Source organism: Tachypleus tridentatus, chromosome 13, assembly GCF_004210375.1.
Source record: "Tachypleus tridentatus isolate NWPU-2018 chromosome 13, ASM421037v1, whole genome shotgun sequence".
Classification (NCBI taxonomy): domain Eukaryota; kingdom Metazoa; phylum Arthropoda; class Merostomata; order Xiphosura; family Limulidae; genus Tachypleus; species Tachypleus tridentatus.
This window is the reverse complement of record NC_134837.1, coordinates 121423890-121443071: the sequence shown is the minus strand read 5'-3', so window position 1 is coordinate 121443071 and position 19182 is coordinate 121423890. Positions and strand designations below refer to the sequence as shown.

The 19182-nt window shown below is 32.1% G+C and overlaps 1 protein-coding gene across 4 annotated transcripts in view; it reads left to right on the top strand.

Moving 5' to 3' along the window:
• LOC143240269 (uncharacterized) overlaps positions 1–19050 on the top strand; it is a 67249-nt gene extending 48199 nt beyond the window's left edge. For 2 of the 4 annotated variants that reach the window (XM_076482439.1, XM_076482442.1), the window contains exons 7-21: positions 35–123; positions 577–1489; positions 2477–2680; positions 3876–4093; positions 4861–4922; positions 6037–6311; positions 6935–7206; positions 8496–8557; positions 9895–10175; positions 12099–12463; positions 13933–13994; positions 15435–15637; positions 16129–16167; positions 16523–16668; positions 17366–19050. In XM_076482439.1, the coding sequence (XP_076338554.1) occupies positions 35–123; positions 577–1489; positions 2477–2680; positions 3876–4093; positions 4861–4922; positions 6037–6311; positions 6935–7206; positions 8496–8557; positions 9895–10175; positions 12099–12463; positions 13933–13994; positions 15435–15637; positions 16129–16167; positions 16523–16668; positions 17366–17827 (3653 nt within the window). In that variant the 3' untranslated portion in view covers positions 17828–19050. The remainder of the gene's footprint in view (positions 1–34; positions 124–576; positions 1490–2476; positions 2681–3875; positions 4094–4860; positions 4923–6036; positions 6312–6934; positions 7207–8495; positions 8558–9894; positions 10176–12098; positions 12464–13932; positions 13995–15434; positions 15638–16128; positions 16168–16522; positions 16669–17365) is intronic. The other 2 variants (XM_076482441.1, XM_076482440.1) reach the window with 2 other exon arrangements.
• Positions 19051–19182: the final 132 nt, after the last annotated feature.

Below are 19182 nucleotides of genomic sequence, written 5' to 3'. Positions count from 1 at the left end.
ACATTTGAGAATCTATATTCTCTTTTACTGTCAGAGTCTTCTGTGACAGCACCTTTAGATCTTAGCTACTATAACAGTAAGGACTTGTCTGATAAATACATGCTATACTGGAGGATTCTTGAGGTAAATATGTGTGTTTAGATTTTTTTCAAGTGCTAAATATTTTTATTTGCAGTTACGTATTTGCTGTAGGTTTTGGTGATTTTGATATTGATAAATGTCCTGTTTTATATGTCAGCACAGTAATTAATAACTTTCATTTTTATTTACTATTAGTAATAATAAATGCTAATTAACATACAGTTTATACCCCATATGTTTTGTTTTTTGTTTTAAGAAGAGCACACTTTTTTCTTTCTAACAAATGCTTAGGTTTGAATCTTATCTATTGCCACCACATACAGTCCTTGTTGGAGGCCTTGCTGAAGGTGGCAGCAAATTATTGTTTGTAACATGGGATATAAAATTTAATAATTAAACTTAATTGATTGTATAGGCTATTAACCATGACAGTGGTACTTGCAGTATTGTATGATATAATTTTTGATTTATTTTGTAAACTATTTACATCTTTAGGAAACAGAAGAAATAGAAGCTGTTTTACAAGCAGAAAGCACAAGTTATGTGGCTGTTGGTTGGAGACCACAAGGAATAACATCCAACTGCAAAGCATTTCCAGTCATTGAGAGTAGAAGGAGCAATCTACGATTCCTTGAAACTGATGTAATTAAGATACAGAAGGTTGGAGAGAACAAGCTTAAAGAAGACAGCGATAAAGGTAAATTAAAGCCAACTGCCAAAGGGAAGCCAGAACCCAGTTCTGAAAGTACATTAGTTTCAGAAATACTTCACCCATTCACTGAAGAAACATCTGAATCTGACTTTGAAAATATGAGAAGTAACCACGAGGAAAACATTATTTATCTCACATCGAGCTCTGCACCTGCAACAGAAGACAGTAAGACTGCTGTTGTTGGGGTTCCATTGGGTGTTGGGCCAAGTGATGGTTTAGAGAGAAAACTCTTTGTCAACAATAATCGCTTTCCACGACAAGCTGTATTGCCCTTGCAACCAGCTTCAGGAAATAACTCAGAGCCTCGTGCTGAACCCAAAAGCAAACCAGGTACACAACAAGACAATCATGGGCATTCGGAGTCCGAACCAGGTACCCTCGTAGGACCTGAACCAACCAATTTTCAAGACCTAGGTCAAACATCTACAACCAATGCTGGTTCCAAAAGAAAACCTTTACATTTATATCCGTCACCCACAAGCTATACACCTAAATTTGAACTTCATTCAATGGACTGCTCGGACATAGTAATTGGTACAGTAAGAGGAAATCTGAGCCGTGTGTTTGATTACTATACTCGTGATCGATCTACTCCACGGGTAGATAGTTACTATGGAGGATCTGACACACTCACAGCAGCAGTGGGATTTGAAAAAGATGGGAAAACGACGGTACTGTTTAGGAAAAAAATTAAAGGTGAGGTACAAGTTAAATACTATATTGAGGTATTTCACAGATATTACTGTCTAGTGAATGTTGAAAAATATCAAAGGAGTGTTTTCTATAATATTAACAGAAATGTTTATTAATTAAGAAAGAATAAATTTTTACATGAATGTATTTTGTGGAGTGTTTTATTATGAATGAAATTAGATATCGTATTATTAGGTTCTTGAATGTGTGTTTTATTTTGTACCAGTTCCAGTATGTAATAATTTAAAAATGAAAATTTCAAAGTTTTAGATAGTTCTTTTGTTAGACTATTTACTCACTTCATGTTAAACTTATCCTAGTCAGCGTTGTTCTTTCATTTGAACTTTATCATCTTTTATTGCTTTTCAATAGTCATATCATGAGATGTTCAGAGTTTTTAGATATGCTGGATAACTCTTTGTGGGGAAAAAAAAAAAAAAAACAAGAGTACTATCACTATCAGAACTATACAAAATCACCTGCTACCATTTTTAGAATTCAAAATACCAGAAATTTGATAATATTAAGCTTCAAATAATTTCTTTTACATTCCGGTAAACAAAACTGCACTGTTTTTATAAATATCTTTCTTTAACATATGCTTACGTTTGGACATCCATAAAAATCATAAATACAAGTTATGGAAGTATAAAGATTGTAGAAATTAAAATTGGGACCTTTTGGAAAATTAACTGGTGATGTATAAGTGTTATATCTCATCCCTGTTGTAGTAGTCGTCAAAGTATGTTAAAAGGAGACTAAGCCCTAATGTATTATCCTTAAACACAAAACATATTTTCTGTTGACAAATTTTTGTGGTGGTACCTTATCATTTCCAGTCCTCCTGTGGTTTTGAACATGTCTATATAATTGTCCCTTCTCCATACTCATGTTAACTTCTTTTTAAGAATTCTTTATTGTATCAGTAAGAATTGGAAAAGTAACTGTCACAGTTGAATATAGCTCATAAGTATATTTTAACATATGTAGCTGAAGAGCTCACTGACCACACCATTGAAAATGCTGAAATGAACATCATCTGGGCACTTGGCCAAGAGCCTGGAAATTACATTCATCGGCCAGCCACCGGTCTGGAAACTGGTAATGCCAAGGTCAAGGATTTCTATAGATATGATGAAATCAAGTATCATGGCCATGGCCAACAGCGAGGGATAGCTACATTAAATTTCTATGGTATTTATGGAAGTACATAACATGATGTACTGTACAGGTTTAACTTAACTATTTATGCAGGAGTGTTTTAATGTGATGATTTCTTAATAGGAGCTTTTTTAACTTGAACATTTTTCATTTGAGACTTTGCAAGGCTCAGTTTTTTCCTCTTAATAAAGAATTTTCTCAAAGTGACTTTGTTTGATTTTGGTAATTTAAAATAAGAAAGGCATGAGTTGATGAAACTTATTTCCAAGAACTATTTGTGAATCTTATAAAAAATACATTTTATTAACAAGTAAAGTTTGATGTTAGGGTTAACTCTGACCTTTTCTTTAAAAATGCTTAGTTACATAGAGAACCTTTTTATTGCTAAATAATAAAAAGCTACAAAGACTGTCATTGATAAGAGATGATGGACACTTAGGTTTAAGTCATATACCAGGTGTTCTCCAGGGAGAAATAAAAATCATATACTGTAAAAGGGTTTATGTGGATATGTGTAACAATATGTGAAGAGAACTTTGTCAAACTTTTAAATGGAAATAAATCTAATTTTTGTGATTTTAAATTAAAATATTGAGTCATTGAATGAAAATGACTTTTTACCCATGTTTCTGGCTAATTTTGTCTGTCATTTGCAGTTTTCCTGTTTTCTAGTTTTACAGTTAACATTTTGAATAGCATGATAACAGCATGTTCTACTACTCTATTCAAATTAGTTTGAGTAAAGATTGAGTTTTTGTGATGTGCAGGTTTAGTGTATGCTAAAACTTAACTGAAATAAGAAATCAAACAATGTGATATGTATTTAAATATTTTGCTAAATTCTTACAAAGTAAGAATGGGAGAATAGTTTAATTTGGTTGGGTACCCATCATATTCCTTATACGACTCCTTGTGCAGTTGTGAAACTGGCTGGGTGTCGTGCTGGAAATAATCTCTTATTGACATTGAAGCAGAAAATGAAACCTTATTGAAGGTGGTGTCATGTAAAACATTTGTCAGCAACATGATGGGAAAGAAATTATGACTTAAAAACGTTTTCACATGTTATAAGATGTAAAATTATTATAATGGTTTTTTGTGTTAGAAAAAAAACCATCTAAATTTAAGTAAATCCTGCACAATAATTTACTGGAAGTGTGTAGCAGAATAATATGTCACATATATTTAGCTACTTATGTAGACAAATATATTTTGTTATTTGTGTCAGAAGAGAGAAAGGTAAAAAATGAGGTTCAAGAGCCAGCTGAGAAGAGAATCGAAGGTTGTGCGGGTGAATGGAAACATCCAAGTGACTGTGAAGATGACAGCTGTGAGTACATTGCTAGATGGTACTTTCACGAGACAAAAGATGAAATATATTTCTGGATCAGCAGTTCTCATCTTGACAAGTGGACAGGTATTGGATTCTCTAAAGATGAGGATATGGTGAGTGAATTTTAAAATATCTTCCCCCCCCTTTTGTTTGTTTATATTTTCTGTTATGCAGTGTTTCTCAAAACGTCTGTTCTTTTAAGAAGGGGCTAAGGAAAACATATCATAAGAAATCATGCATGTTTATAGAATGGATTCTTGATGTATCAAAGCGCTATTGTAATTCGTTGATCCACCATTTCTTAAAGGCAGCACATGGGCTGTCAATGGTACTGTGACAAACTTCAGAGGTACATTCTTTCAGTTTCTTCACACATTGTACTTTCACCTTGGACAAATTCTGACATTTAACCTTCTATTCCTAGCTTGTGGAACCTGTTCTTTTAATGTTATGTGTATTATAAAGAGATAATGGATTTTGTATGTAGCAAAACAACATTTTAAACCTAATGAATCACATTAAAGTGAATATTAAGTGGAGAAAGTTAATTAATGTTTTGAAATAAAGATTTTTTTATCACCTGTTATTCTCTTTAAGAAAATCGAGTATAAAGTGAAAAACTACATGCAGAGTTAGGCACTAAAATTAGTCATTGAAATTATACTTTCTAAGGAAAGAAACTGACTACTGGGTGTGTGGTTTTAATTTGTAAAGTCACAGCCACAAATATAACTTGAAATGTTGTAATTTAGATAATATTTTAATATTAAATATTTCATATTATTATTGTTTCATTGTTATAAACATTTGTTAACTGAAAATGCTGTATGTTTTATAATAGTGTATTACTTGGTACTAAATCAGTTATTTGGGGTTACAGGCCAACTCGGATGCTGTTATTGGCTGGATAAGTAGTGATGGCAAGGTCTCCATATTTGACTCGTATGTACTTTTCTTTTAACAAGAGTGAAATAATTGTTTTCTAAGTAACTTTTTAGCCAATAAAATGAAAAAGAAAATGATGATCAGACACCTTCAAGAATATGTACAATACCAAATGTGTGTCACTATAATGTAACATTATCATGGAAGTTGTACAGTACAGTGAATATATATATATATATAAATAAATAAAGTATAACTAATTATATTGTAAAGTTGTTATCACACAAGTTCTACTGCAAGAATAGATAACAGAAGAACATTTTCTGTAGACTTTTTACTTAGATGAGCAAGTAATTCATAAAAATGATTAAGTGCTTTATTGACAGATGAATATCACATAGATATATGTTGGTGAATTGTATATTGCAGCTGAAGAAATGTTTGTGTGTGTGATGTGTGGAGTTGGGGACACATTGGATATGTAAATTTAGACTTGAGGAATTCTTTAGATGAAAATGTAACAAAGATTATTTTTTTAGAGATCTTATGCACTATGCTACTAAATATTTATTGTGTAGTTTCTTCAGGTTCTCCAATGTGTAATAGTTAAAATGATTACTGGGAAGCTTAAGATGTGCTGTGAGGATGCTAACTGATTTTTGTTACTGACTGTATAGTGTAAGAAAGTTTAGTAAATATTATTATCCAAAGACACTGGTAGGAAGTAACCTTATGTACAAAGAGTCTTGAGGTATTTCCAGTGAAAATGTGGAGGCTTGAACCCCCATAAATAGGAGTGACAAGAGAACCAAGGTTTCTTTTTTGCTTTATGATTATAAAATGTTACCCAAACAGAGTAAACCTTAGAGTTTAGCATAAAGGAATCACCCTTGTAGAAAACTGTTTTAATGGGTCGAAGATGTTATATTTTTCTTATGTCTATGACTTAAACATTCTAAACACGAGTTTAACTTCCCAATATGTGCTGTGAAAATAACAACCACTTGTTTATTGTAATTAATGAAAAAAAAACAGATTGTCAGAAATATGTCCCAGCAAAATGTTATTTTTGTAAGAAATATGTAAAGCAAAGAATAAATATTTTTAGTTTCTACTTTGTTTACCATCTTGCGTATATTCTTATTAACTGTTATATTATGTTTTCATTTAGATGGCTAACAGGTTATAGTCATCCTGAATATGACATAAAACAGAACACCTACAATGCTACTGGTAAACTAGAGAATGGATTGATGACTTTACAGTTTATAAGAAAACGGAACACTGGAGATACTGACCAGGATATCTCATTCTCTGATAATGAGTGTCTTTATTTTATGTTTCCTGTTAAAGGAGGCCAGTATAACAATGCTTTTAAACAAATCTCTGCCCATGATGTCACGCCCTTTGTTTCACTTGTGTGTATTCAGAGTTGTCCAGTACCAGGTAAGGATTAAAAAAAAAAAAAAAAAAAAACTCTTCTCAAATGAAAAAAAGATTGATTTTTTTTTTATGTTTGCCATTACATGAAATTCCTTTTTAATATTTTTTTTCTATAAATGGGAATTATTATCTATCCACTACTGGGTCAGAAAATTAGTTCACACTTACAGTGCTTAAATGTGGGGTGTTATTCCTTGTGATGGACATAGAGAGGGTATGCTGTCATGTGGCATTCTACTAAAACAAACATTATTATCTAGATAATTTAGGTATTTTTAGTCAATTTACAACTAAATATTTTTATCATTAAGTACTGTTAATGTGCTTTTTTTATCTAGTTAGAGTGTTAGAAATCAGAACATTACTAATTTGAGTTGTTTGTTAATGACTTTAGTAACAAAGGTGAATATTAAAGGTAACAACCTACTTTAAGAGCCATAACTACATTATAACTTGATTTTTAAGTGTAATTATGGACACCTTAACGTGTATGGGAGGCCAAAAGAAAAACGTTTTAATTGATTTTAACTAATTCTTGTTAAGTGGAAAATTACTAGTTTGAATATATATATTTTGGTATTTGTAAGTGGAGAGAGGTGTAAAAGTCTGCTATTAAATTGTTTCAGTTCTAAATCGAAACAAGAAGCCAAAAATAGAACCTGAACCAAATAGTGAACCTGAACCCAGCGGTGAACATGAACCTAATACTAAGCCACAGGAAGAAAGTGTGGTTCAGTGTATGGGTGAGTGGAAGTCTCCAACAGACTGCAGGGGGTATGGATGTGACTACAGGGCAGTGTGGGAATACATCGACAAATCTGATGAAATATCCTTTACCATTAGTACAAAGAATCATAACAAATGGACTGGAATTGCCTTCTCAAAAGATAGAAAAATGGTGTCTTTTTATTTTCTTTAATAATTGATAATTTAATCATGTAACCATTGTAGTTCACTCGCCTTTGAAATAACAGTATTTCACTTTGTTACATATTATGACTTATCTGACAAGTCTCCTATTTATTATGTTACGTATTACAGTTTGAAATGACTTAAAACTAAGTTCCCGCTGTAATTTGAAATAGAAGTTAATTACACGTAGAGATGTATGAAATTCATGATGTTTGCCAACTGGATTGATATACACAGTTTTCTTTCTTAATACAAATACATTTTAATATACAAACAATGATGCAATTTATAATAATGATTTGTACATAAGTTTTACAAACTTGCTAACAATATTGAGTCTTATCTGATCCAAAACTTTCTTTATGCCTTGTAAAGGGTTCATGACGAGCAAATTAATTCTCGGTTGATATGGGTACAGTTTCCTTAATGGAATCTAGTTAGCTCTTTGCTGATCACATATGAGTTTTTCACCACTGAAGTTATATGATATCTTTTGTAAAAACTCTAATGTCTGATGTTGAGCCACTGAAGTTAAACAATTTGTGATTTTCAAAATCTAAAAAAGTTCCTGGTCAAATATTTGTAGTTTCCTGATTAATAAGCAATAATAACAGTTTTATCTTTCAAGGTTTATAGCATACCAACTCTAGCAAACCAATAACATAGAATAGTTCTATTTGCTTTGTGTTGATTAATTTTATAAACTTGAGAGGGGAGTTTGCAGAAATTTCAGTCAAGGCAGCAAAACTGACATTTACTCATATATACATTGTTGATTCTTACACTCAAAGATCTTCTGTACATTTAGTGAATAAGTGGGAATTATGTAAAAAGCATTTTAACATTACAAGCTACATGCATTTTGAAATATGTTTAACTGAAACATAAATCAGTATTAAAATAAATAAACAATAGTAAACCTGTCAGTCTTAATTCTGGTAAAACAGCAACATATTAAGAGCCCAGAAATTTATTCACATAGCACACTAACTTGTAAGCAGTATATGATCCTTTTAAAGATAATAAAATGGAAAATTGTGTTTTTGTTTATATTTGTTGGTTACAACTTTTTGTTAACTTGTTTAGAATGTTGTAAACAGCTGTTGTCTAGTTTTATGTTTAACTCAAAACAAGTTTTGTAAACAGAGTTGCAAGGTTTGTTTTTGTATATCCAGTAGTTTGTTTGAATGTTGCTAAAACGTTTGTGATAGTTTTGAATGTAAGGACTTGCAGAAGGAAAAATAATTTATTTGTTTATTTCTTTCATACGGTTAGGAAGCAACTGATGCTATTTTGGGCTGGGTGGAGGAGAATGGAAGATTTTTTATAATGGACACGTGAGTGTTTCTGTGCATTATTATTTAGGTGACTGAACTGATTACCAGTTACTCACATTAATGTATAGTGACCAGTATTGTTACTAACTTTAATAAAGTGCACTTTTACGTTCTATTAAAAAAAAATTCATATTTATAAAAAAAACGTTTTATCATTTGAGTATGAGAGAGGCTTTATTTTTACATTAAAAAACGTAACTAGAAAATATTGCTATCAGTTTTGTCAGTAGTATTTACTTTGTAGTATATCTTAAAACATAATTTCTTTACATATTAGCATGATTAGGTAGACCTGGAGACTTCTGAAACAAAATCTTGACCTACTTAGTTTGCTCAATTTTTCCATTTAAAAAGAGGGTACTGTTATAGTTGCTAAGGGAATTATTGTTATTTGTTGTAAGGCCTGTTCTTCCAGTGTAAGATTATTAACTATTGTCAATATTGAACAATGTGAGACTGAACATAGTTTATTTCTCCACAACTACAAATAGATACTAAGATTTATTGTATTCTTTCCTCACATTGTCAGTCTTTATGAGAATAGTTTTTAAAAATTATGTTGCAATGAAAAACAACATAATAGCCCAAAAAGAGAACTAGTGTTTGTGAGTTTCTTGAGTAAAGTACATTGTTTTTGTTTACTTGTTCCTTTTAGTAATAGTATCAGTTAATTACACTAGTTACTATATCAAATGTAATTACTTTTAGTTTGTTTTAAATTTTATTCATTATTATACAAAACTAATTGAACCTCACGAGATATTGTTGGGTTTATGGCTCATAATCTCTTCCAGTGAAGGTGATAAGCTGATGAAAAAATGCACTCTATTCTTTGTAGGTAGATATCTAGGAAAAATATAATTATGGCAAGGTTGATCATATGTTTTGCTTCAAGTAAAAAAAAAAAAAAACCAAAAAAAAAACTTTATTTTCAGAAAATGAAATTGGTTCAGTTAAAAAGAAAAATTTTGAATAGTTTTATAAGGTTGTTTATAATGTAATATTTTGAAAGAGACTGTTAGCTAACTTCTGTAGCTCCTGTTGATGCATAGAAGACATTGTAGTTCTATAAATAAATGGTTATAGTTTGCATTTCAGTGGAACGCTCTGGAGAGAAGCTCTAATTTGAAATGTCAAGTATCAAATTTACCCTTATTGTAGGTAGCAGCATCAATTGATGATGGCTGCCATTTGAAAGTTAAAGAAAGTAACAAATTTGATGTTGTAAAATCATTTGTTTCTGGTGTTGTTTGTTAGTGCATAACATATAACTAAAAAAAATAACATTAACACAGGAAATTTAAAAAGCACAAATATTCTTCCTTTTTTTCCACCAGCTGGTTAGCAGATTACAAACAGCCATCACTGGATTCCAGCCAGAGCATCAGCAATATGAGTGGTTGGCGAGAAGATGGAATAACTACGCTAAAGTTTGTTAGAAAACGACACACAGGAGACTTGGAGCGAGATCTTCATTTCACAGACACCGAGTGTCTGTACATGTTCTTCCCTGTTCATGGTGGTGTTTTCAATGCTGTAAACAAGAAGATTCGACAACATGAGTCGACTCCAAAGATCTCTGAAAATAAGATCTGTATCAAGAGCTGTACACAAAAACGTAATTATATTTGTTTAGTTAATTTCTTTTAAAAAAAGATTTATTTGAGTTTTTGGTCAAAATATAAGTGGTAAAAATTAATGTATTTCGATATCAGTTTATAAACATCTTAACCTGTGGTATAGTTACTACACCTGGGCATCACCCATGTATTATGTATCAAGAAACTTGGTGTACTCTGTACATGAGGATGGCCAAGATAGTTAGTTAATAGGCATATTGCAAATATGCTCATTAAACAAACCAACAATGACAAAGTTTTGATTTAAAAGATGATTGCCAGTCACTTTCATTCATTTATTTACCCAAGAAGCCCCAAAACAAAGCAAGAAACCATTGCCATGATATCAAATCAAAAAGTGATCAACCAACCAGATAGTTAATCTTTCTTTGTGATGTTTCAGTTTAGATAACTCTGCAACTACTGTATCAATAACATCAGTTTAAACCAAGACCACTTTGTGTTTGTGTGCAGTGCACAGTGTCACTGGTTAGTTGTTATAACTAACAACTATAATATTTTAGTAATAATTTAGAAAAATAATCATAATTCTTGTATAAATGATGTTATCATTACCTTTTGAAGTTAGTTTGTTTACAGAAAGCTGTTTTTTTTTTTAAAAAGCTGAAGTACAGGATGAAACTGGGATTAAGAGTCAATAACACTGCACAACAATTTTTTTGAAAAGTTTTGCTTCCTGAAAAGTGTTTGCTGATTGTGACAGGTACCTGGTGGGTATGCACAAATATAGTTTTGGTTTTGCTTTATCATGTAGGAACTCTGAAAAATAGACAGTTAACTGTTTACCGGTAATAACGTATTTAATTGCGTTTATGTTTCTAATACTCTATTAAGTTCAACATAATTAAAAGTGTTTTGCTCCTAATTTTCGTTTGTATTCAATGTCCAGTGCATCATGTTGCAGTGTCCAACAGTAGTCAGCAAGCATTGACGGATTCCAGTTGCCCTGATATAGTTTTTTCATTGTAGCAATGTCCTGGTGAAACTGAAGATTTCGATGAAATGGTACATGATGAGCAAATTTGGATGTGATTTTCATGATCAGCAGCCAAAAATCTATAAGGAACACCTAACAGTGTTCAAGAAGCAAAAAATTTGTTCTGCAGTGTAATAGGTTAACATGGGATGTCTGTCATATTTAAAATACTCAATGCTTTGTACACTATACAATCATAGTTTTTAGGGAGCCAACCCCTATATTATGTATGAAGAGAAGGAATAAAAGAAAGAATAAAATTAATACACATAATGTTAACTTGTACTGCACACATTCGAAGATCATCCTTTCAGTCAGGAGAATAAACATAACAAACAAGTAATAAACATTTTGTAAATGTAAGTAATGTAGGACTGGCAGTGCCAAAAAGAATACGCACCCACGCACATACAGTTATACATAGATCATTTCTACATGACTCAGTGTTAAAATGTAACATTAGACTGCAAAATGTATTCTTGACTTTATTATTACTGCAGTTGGAAGTTATATATTATTGACTGTTTATATGCAGTTTGTTTATCAACATATATTTTTCTCAGGGTAAGCATCAATGTAGTGTAACTAAGAGTCTTGGACTTGTATACAAGGAAAGCCGACGAGACTCAAACTGCGTCTTGATTACTACAGACTCTTGCTGTGAGGTTGGCCAAGTTGATGGACTTTGTAATCATTTGGTGCTCTTGCATTTTACAATCTCATGTTAATATTGAAAGTTATGTAGGGATGGTCTGTGAATAGCTGTATAATCCCTATAATGGTGTCCTACTTGGTAAAATAAATGAAATAAGCAAACATTATGTAGAATTCAGATTTAAAAAAACAAAAATGATTTATTTGCAAAAGGATTTGATGTTAACTGTAGCTGATACATTTCATGGTTATTTGTTGCTGTTTGTGACAGAAGAAGTAATTCTTGCTGCTACAGCATCCACATCTACTCCAGTTCCAAAGCTGACATCTAAGGTGCCCAAGATCAGAAGGCCTGTACTTCATTTTCCAACTTTTAGAACTCCCAGCACTCCATTTCAGCAAGCTACCACTTTATCCACCAGTACTACCCCATCACCACCACCACCACCAACAACAACAACCTTAATGACAAGTCAGTCGCATACTAGTCCACCAGTAATGTTGGTGACGACATTACCTACTCCACAGAAAATGGAATACATCATAGAAGTTAAACTTCCTCAACACGGGAATTTAAACCTAAAGGAAAAAGATTCGGAAGAATACCGTAACCTACAGAAGCAGATATTGAAAGATGTAAGTAGTATTCGTATAGTGGTGGAAATTGGTTATAAAATTGTGTTACTGAGTGTCTTCTGTGGCTTTCATCACTTCAAGATTGAGCATCCAGAAGGGTACCACTTCCTTTTGCTGAAAGCTATCTTGACTTTTGATTTGCCCTCTAAACATTGCTAAAATGTTTTTCACAAATAGTGCACCAGTCAATTAATACCTTTTTATTTCATGTACTATCCTTCATCAGTCATACTGCACCACTAATACAATATCTCAGTTGGCATTTCAGTGTATAGAACTGTTTACTTTACTTCAGTATTGAGGATAGTAGCATTACTAGTTCTCTTCAGAGTAAGTTAACAATATCTATCAAGGGCGTTTAAGCCTTAATTTGCAGGGATTTGGATACTTCTGCTTGGTAGTCAACTCATTCATCCTTTTCCCCTCATCGAGCTTCTGAGGAAGAGTTTATTCAGGGTGAAGATAATATGGAACCTTATTTTTCCTGCCCTGGCCTATTCTGATGAGTCAGATAATGCTGACAGTCAGAAGATTTCATGGACCTCACTATTCCTATTAATTAGGAATGTCAGGTCTTGAGTGTTTCACCATTAGCCCTTGATTCCTCTCTTAATGTGTTGGGCGAAGAACCTCATTATGTTTTCATTCAACATACAAGTTCATTCTAGACATTTGCTGATCATTGTTGTTAAGTGTGGGTATGGCCAACTTAGTTTATGGAGTAATTTTTCAGGTAACCACCAGTTCTCAAGTCTCTTTTTGGATTACTAATGTAACAATCCTCTCCTCCCCCTATGGTGTACTCTGTTCTATGCATTTCCATCCTCACCCTCATTTTTTCCATTGTTAATGGACTTGTACAATCATGATAAGCTGATGTTTTAGTTTGAAACTGAATTTTTAAAAGTGAGGATGCATTAGGTAATGGATTATGATTGGTAGAGGGAAGTTGCATGATAAGCACACATGTTGTGAAATGGTGCAAAATTAAAGGGGTATAATAGATTGATGATCTATTAGCAAAAAATGTTTTAGCAATGCTTAGAGGACAAACCAAGGTTAAGATAGCTTTGGGTGAGATGAGGTAGGTACAAATAGAAAATGTTAACGTTGCTACCTTGATAGTCTGACCTGTATTCTTCTAACTTCTGTTCTACATGTAGTGTAGTTTTGTATATATTGCTGGAAGGATGTTACATTAGGCTTAGTTTTCAGACAGTTACCAGCTTTTGGTATATAATCAATGGAGACACATTCTACTACTATATACAGTTGATATGTAGTTTGCTGTTATTTAACTCCCATCATTATCATTGTAATATTCACCAGGCAGAGAAAGTCTTTTTTGGTTCCTCTGTTTATAATGTACTTTTCATCCAGCATCTTGTGAGAACTTGACCAATGATTTATTTAATCAGTGTATAATGTCTGTATTGCATATATATCTTCATATTTGTTATTTCTTACAGATGAGTGTTGTTTTAACTTCACTTGATGGATTTGAAGGTGTAGAAGTTACAGAACTTTCCAGGTATGGATATTTTGTAAAAGATGGATATTTGTTTCAGAAAAGCAAATTTTCATCACTAAATGATTCATTAGTTAAAAAGTGTTTGATGATGTTTGAAAAACAAATCAATTATTCATTGTGTTAGAAATTTCACATTAACAATTAAAATTTGTACATTTCCAAAATAAGGTTTATTGTGTACAGTTACAATCAACAGTAGTTTAATTGTTCCAGAATGAAATATATATATATACTGGTTTTTGGTTCATAGACTAAAATATGAAATTTATTAAAAATGAATATATTTCAAATATTCAACACTATCAAAGCAAAATTCTCACAAATATTCCAAGATAGTATGTTTTTAAATTGTTGACAAAAGTTCTTAATTATAGAAGTTAAAACTTTTATTGTTCTTGGGCATCTGATATTTATATATTTTATCCACTTATTTAAAAATAAAATAGACACACCAGATGTTTCTCAGTTTTCTAACATTATTAATATTGTCTCAAACATCACCTTGCTGTCAACTGTTCTTTGACTTCTGAAATGTCCTCTTGGTAGCAAAGATAACTTTTATTTATTTTGCTACAGCCATCAGTTTCATATATATATGTGTGTGTGTGTGTGTGTGTGTGTGTGTATATAAAACAATGAAATTTAGATACAGGGCTGCCTCAAGGTGGGTTCAAAGAACCTACTGAAAAATTTTATGGGCACAAATATTGCAAAAATATAGAAAGAATACTAAGAAACAAAGTGAAAGGGGATATTTGTGGTGGTAGTTGTGCAGAATGGAACTTAACACCTCGATGAATACTGGAAAATTCAATTCAATTAAAGAAAGGTTTTACCATGTAAAACACTTGGTTAGACTTTCTAGTCTAATATTTTTAAAATATTTTTTCTTACTATGTACCATATTTGTACTTATTCTGAATTTTTAAAAATGATTTAATTTTGTAAAGTAAAAAAATAACTAAGAATACAAAAATTTGAAAGAGGGCAGTTTTTTTTTCCTTTTCCACCCTTCAATTTTTAACTTACTGCTTACTATTACAAATTGTTATAAACAGGTGAGAGGGATTTTTGTTAGTAATGTATGGGGCATGGTTTTGAGGATTGCTCTTCTGAGCTGACGATTGGAAGCTCCTAGCTTCAAACATATGAGATGCTGCTAAGTGTGCTACATAGTTTTAGCTGTTAGCATGTTATTACATTGTTCAATCAAAAGAAAAAAGAAGAATGCTTCTGGTTGGTTGCTCTTCCTTTAGCCACCAGTTTAAAAAGATATAGCTGTGTCTGAAACTTGGGTACTCTTAGCAGACTGTTTAGTCCAGGTATCGTGTAATATGCCATTTGGTTCGAAAACGTCAAATACCAAAGGTTTTCTTACTTGAAAAACTCAGTAAAAAGCATCATTCATATCTCCTTTTTTTTTTTTTTTCTCCCTCACAGTATAAAAGGTGATGAAAGTATCATTGCCCAAATGAATGTCATCATTGTGGATAAACATTTACAAAAAAAGGATCGGGAAGGTGACCGCAGCATTTACCACATGGAAGAATTATCAAAAACACTTAATGAAACAATAAAGGAAGGATATATTGGTACACTTCTGGTTGATCCAGCTTACCTCATCATCCAGCCTGCTGGAAGGGGTAAACTTGGCTATTCTTTTATGTCTAAAAGTACATTAAAATATTATGAAATTTAGTAACGTCCTTAAGGATTTCTTCTTACAATTCCTTTCATAATTCCTCAGGAAAATAGTCTTTCCAGATTTTTCAATATATATTTTATTATTACTTATTACAAATAGTTTACAAATAACAAAAAATCTAGAACAAGTAATGGATTTCTCCGAGTTGGTTGTCTACTATTAAATACATATAAAAAAAATTATATATTTAAAATAGAACAGAATAGTGGTTTTGACTGGACATGTGAAAACCAAAGCAAACTTCAGTCAGAAAGGCTCTTTTAAATGAGTTTTTTTATAGCTTGTCCTTCAGTTTTTCTTTTCAGTGATGAGATGTGAATGACTTTCCTTCATAACAATTGTATTTTTGTTTATTAAATTTATTTTGCAGTGAGTAAATAACACTTTTAATAGTAAAGATAAAAACTTTGACTGCTTTTCTTTTTTTAGTTCAGCAAACCAGTCCAAACGAAATTGACACTAAGCAAGGTTCGTATTCATTTTTTTCTGTATAATGAATATCAGTGATATTCCTTCTACTTTTTGTTGCTGTCATAGAATACAACTGGTTTGAAACATCCTTTATAACTAAATGTTTTTGTATTCTCCTTAAGATCCTTTAAATTCCTGTAATGTTTTGCTAAAATTGTGGTAACCACATTGTTTTCAGATCAAATGGTACAATACGTTAGTCTTAATAACTGACTTTATTAAGAGATTGTACTTTGCTACCATACCTTCCCTGAAGACCAACCAGTACAACCTATATTAAATAGAATTTATCCTGAACCTGTTTATTTTAAAATGCTACACCAAAGTAAAACTTGTTTTCCTCTCCTCCTAGGATCTAAAGATCCAGATTTTCCAGAACATGACACTGAGGTTTACATTATCATAGGAGGAATTGGAGCTCTTGTTTTACTAATTGTTATCCAAGCCAGCTGTATGATCTACAGGAATAGAAGAAACCAGCAGCAATCTCACACTAAGGTTAATATTCTACCCACTGTGCTGAATTCTTTAGTATTGGGAAATTTGTGTGATTTTTTTTGTATTCTTAACCTATGAAGGTTGTGTTGTAACTTGACTCTTCGGGAATTAAAATCATAGTAAAGCACACTGGCATATTAGGAAATTTAATGTTTATATGAAAAGAGTGCCTCCTTTATTCAATACAATCTTGTGAGACTGAAATCTGGTACACCCTCCCCAGTTTTGTTTTGTTTTGTTTTTCCAATCTTTTGGGTTTGTCAAGTGTTGGAAGATATAAATAAATAACTGTTAGCTATTTACATGCATTAATTCTGGGTAATTAAATAAGCAACCATTAGTCTCAGGGTAATCAAATGGTGGTAGATAATTGAACAACAGGACTTTTATATTAGTTTGTTTAAAAGTACCTTTCTCTGCCTTGGATTTGAAGTGGGCAGATACTCTGTCTCTTACTACTTGCTCATACAGCACTTTTCAAGAAGTCAAACTACTCTGTTCTTTCTCTCTTGGAAATGGCTAGGAGATAACTAACAATTAGATACCAATGTCATGTTTTATGATATATTTCTTATCATTAATAAATGAGAATAATGTTGTAAAGCAGGGAAGTTGAAAACTATACAATTATGATATGTCCACACAAACAGACTGAATATGATATTATAACTCATTCTTTTTTTAAAATTTAATTCAGGAACAATTGATTAATTCTCAGTGGAAGGACTATGCGACAGCCAGCAGTACGTATAGCTATGAGAACTTTGCAATGCGAGAAGAGGACAGGCACGTAAGTAAACACCCGGTGGGATCTGTTTCCAATGGTAGTGCTGTTTCCAGAAAGAGTGCACCATCTCATCCTAGTGCCAATGGAAAAAGTAATGGTCGTTCCAGACATTCTCGACCTCTCCCACCAGCTGGACACAGTCACACTTTGGAACGTATTTCTTCTCGCCACAGTGATGGTTTTTCTAACATGTCTGGATATTCCAGTGCATATGCCACTCACGACAGGTCTCTCAGATCTGCTTCTAGTACCTTGAGGGCTCAACAAGAGCTTCAACCAGACTTTTACTTCATGCCACATCAACGGCGGTACTCGGGAGAAGTTGTACGAGTGTATGTGGACTATAATAATCCTGAGTACAGTGGGAAATGAAAAATGTGCACATTGCAAACTTAAAGTAAATGTTATCTCATTTATCCTATAATCAATGGACAGTGTTATACGAACAAAGAAAAGCAAGGTTGTAATTCAGCAAACAATGTTTTATGGATTTAATCACAAGTGTGTAATGACCACTTGTCTTTCTTGCAGTTGATTACCTAGTGGTATTGTTCCACTAACACAGCTGTACATAATCAAGGTTTCATTTCTTTTTTTTTTTATAAAATAATAAACTACAAGGTTGTGCCAGTCCATGGAAAAGACTTTTTTTGTAAATTTCTCTAAGCAAGTGAGAATGTTTTAGCCCATGTTTTTTTATTTTCTATCAATAACATTTAAAATACTGACCACTCAGGGTGTGATCTTGAATTATATCATTTTATATAGAGTTCAGTGTTTTAAGGTAGAAATAACCAATCTTGAAGATCAATGCGACACAAACGAACTATTCTTCAGGATCTTCGATGACAGCAGAATTATTTGTTTTAAAAATGTGGTAAAAAGGAAATATTACAGTTGTTCTGATATGTCACTTTGTTTTTAATCCAACTCTACATCTTCTGAACTTTAGCATGTTAAGCCTATTTCCATCAAACCATCCTTTACAAAAAGGTATATAAGTACTATTTACAAGTCTATTTCATAAAGTTTTATGACATGTTTGTATAAGTTTGTAGAAAGTAATTATATACGTTTAAGGAAAAACATGTTTAAAATTAAGTGGTAGGTAATGTCTGAACATATACATTCTGAATTACTGTACTAACCTGTCACTTTTAAATGGAGGTGTATATATATGTGGCATCTTAGATTAACAGGTTCCAGTGCTTTTATTTATTCTCATCTCACTACATTGTTGCAAATAGGATGGAGGGTCACAAGTACTGACTTATCTAAATGTACTAAAGCACATTTAAGATTTGTTTGTTGTGACAAAACAAAAATCAAGTAGTCACCACCCACAGTAACATTTGGTGCATTCGAAACAGACAAACAATCGGCCTTGCCCCTCGTGCGGGTAGTGTAAGCTTAACCTACGTAGAGATAACGTGTTAAATAAAATTCATTAAAAACAAGGGTATGCTTATATATTACATATATCTTAAACTAATAATAAATAAAGGTGTGTGAAGACCTGACTTCATTGCTCAATGATATGTTGAAAAGCTATCAATTGAAATGTTTAAGTGAAATAAAAGTTTTATTAATGTGTACCTGTTTGAGCTTGTGTTTAAGTGCTAAATTGAATTTGCTAAAAACAGAGGGGGTAAGTGTGTTAGAATAGAGTAGGGGTGTGTTATACAAGGGTAGTTTCCAAACAAATATAATGTTCGATTTCCTACATC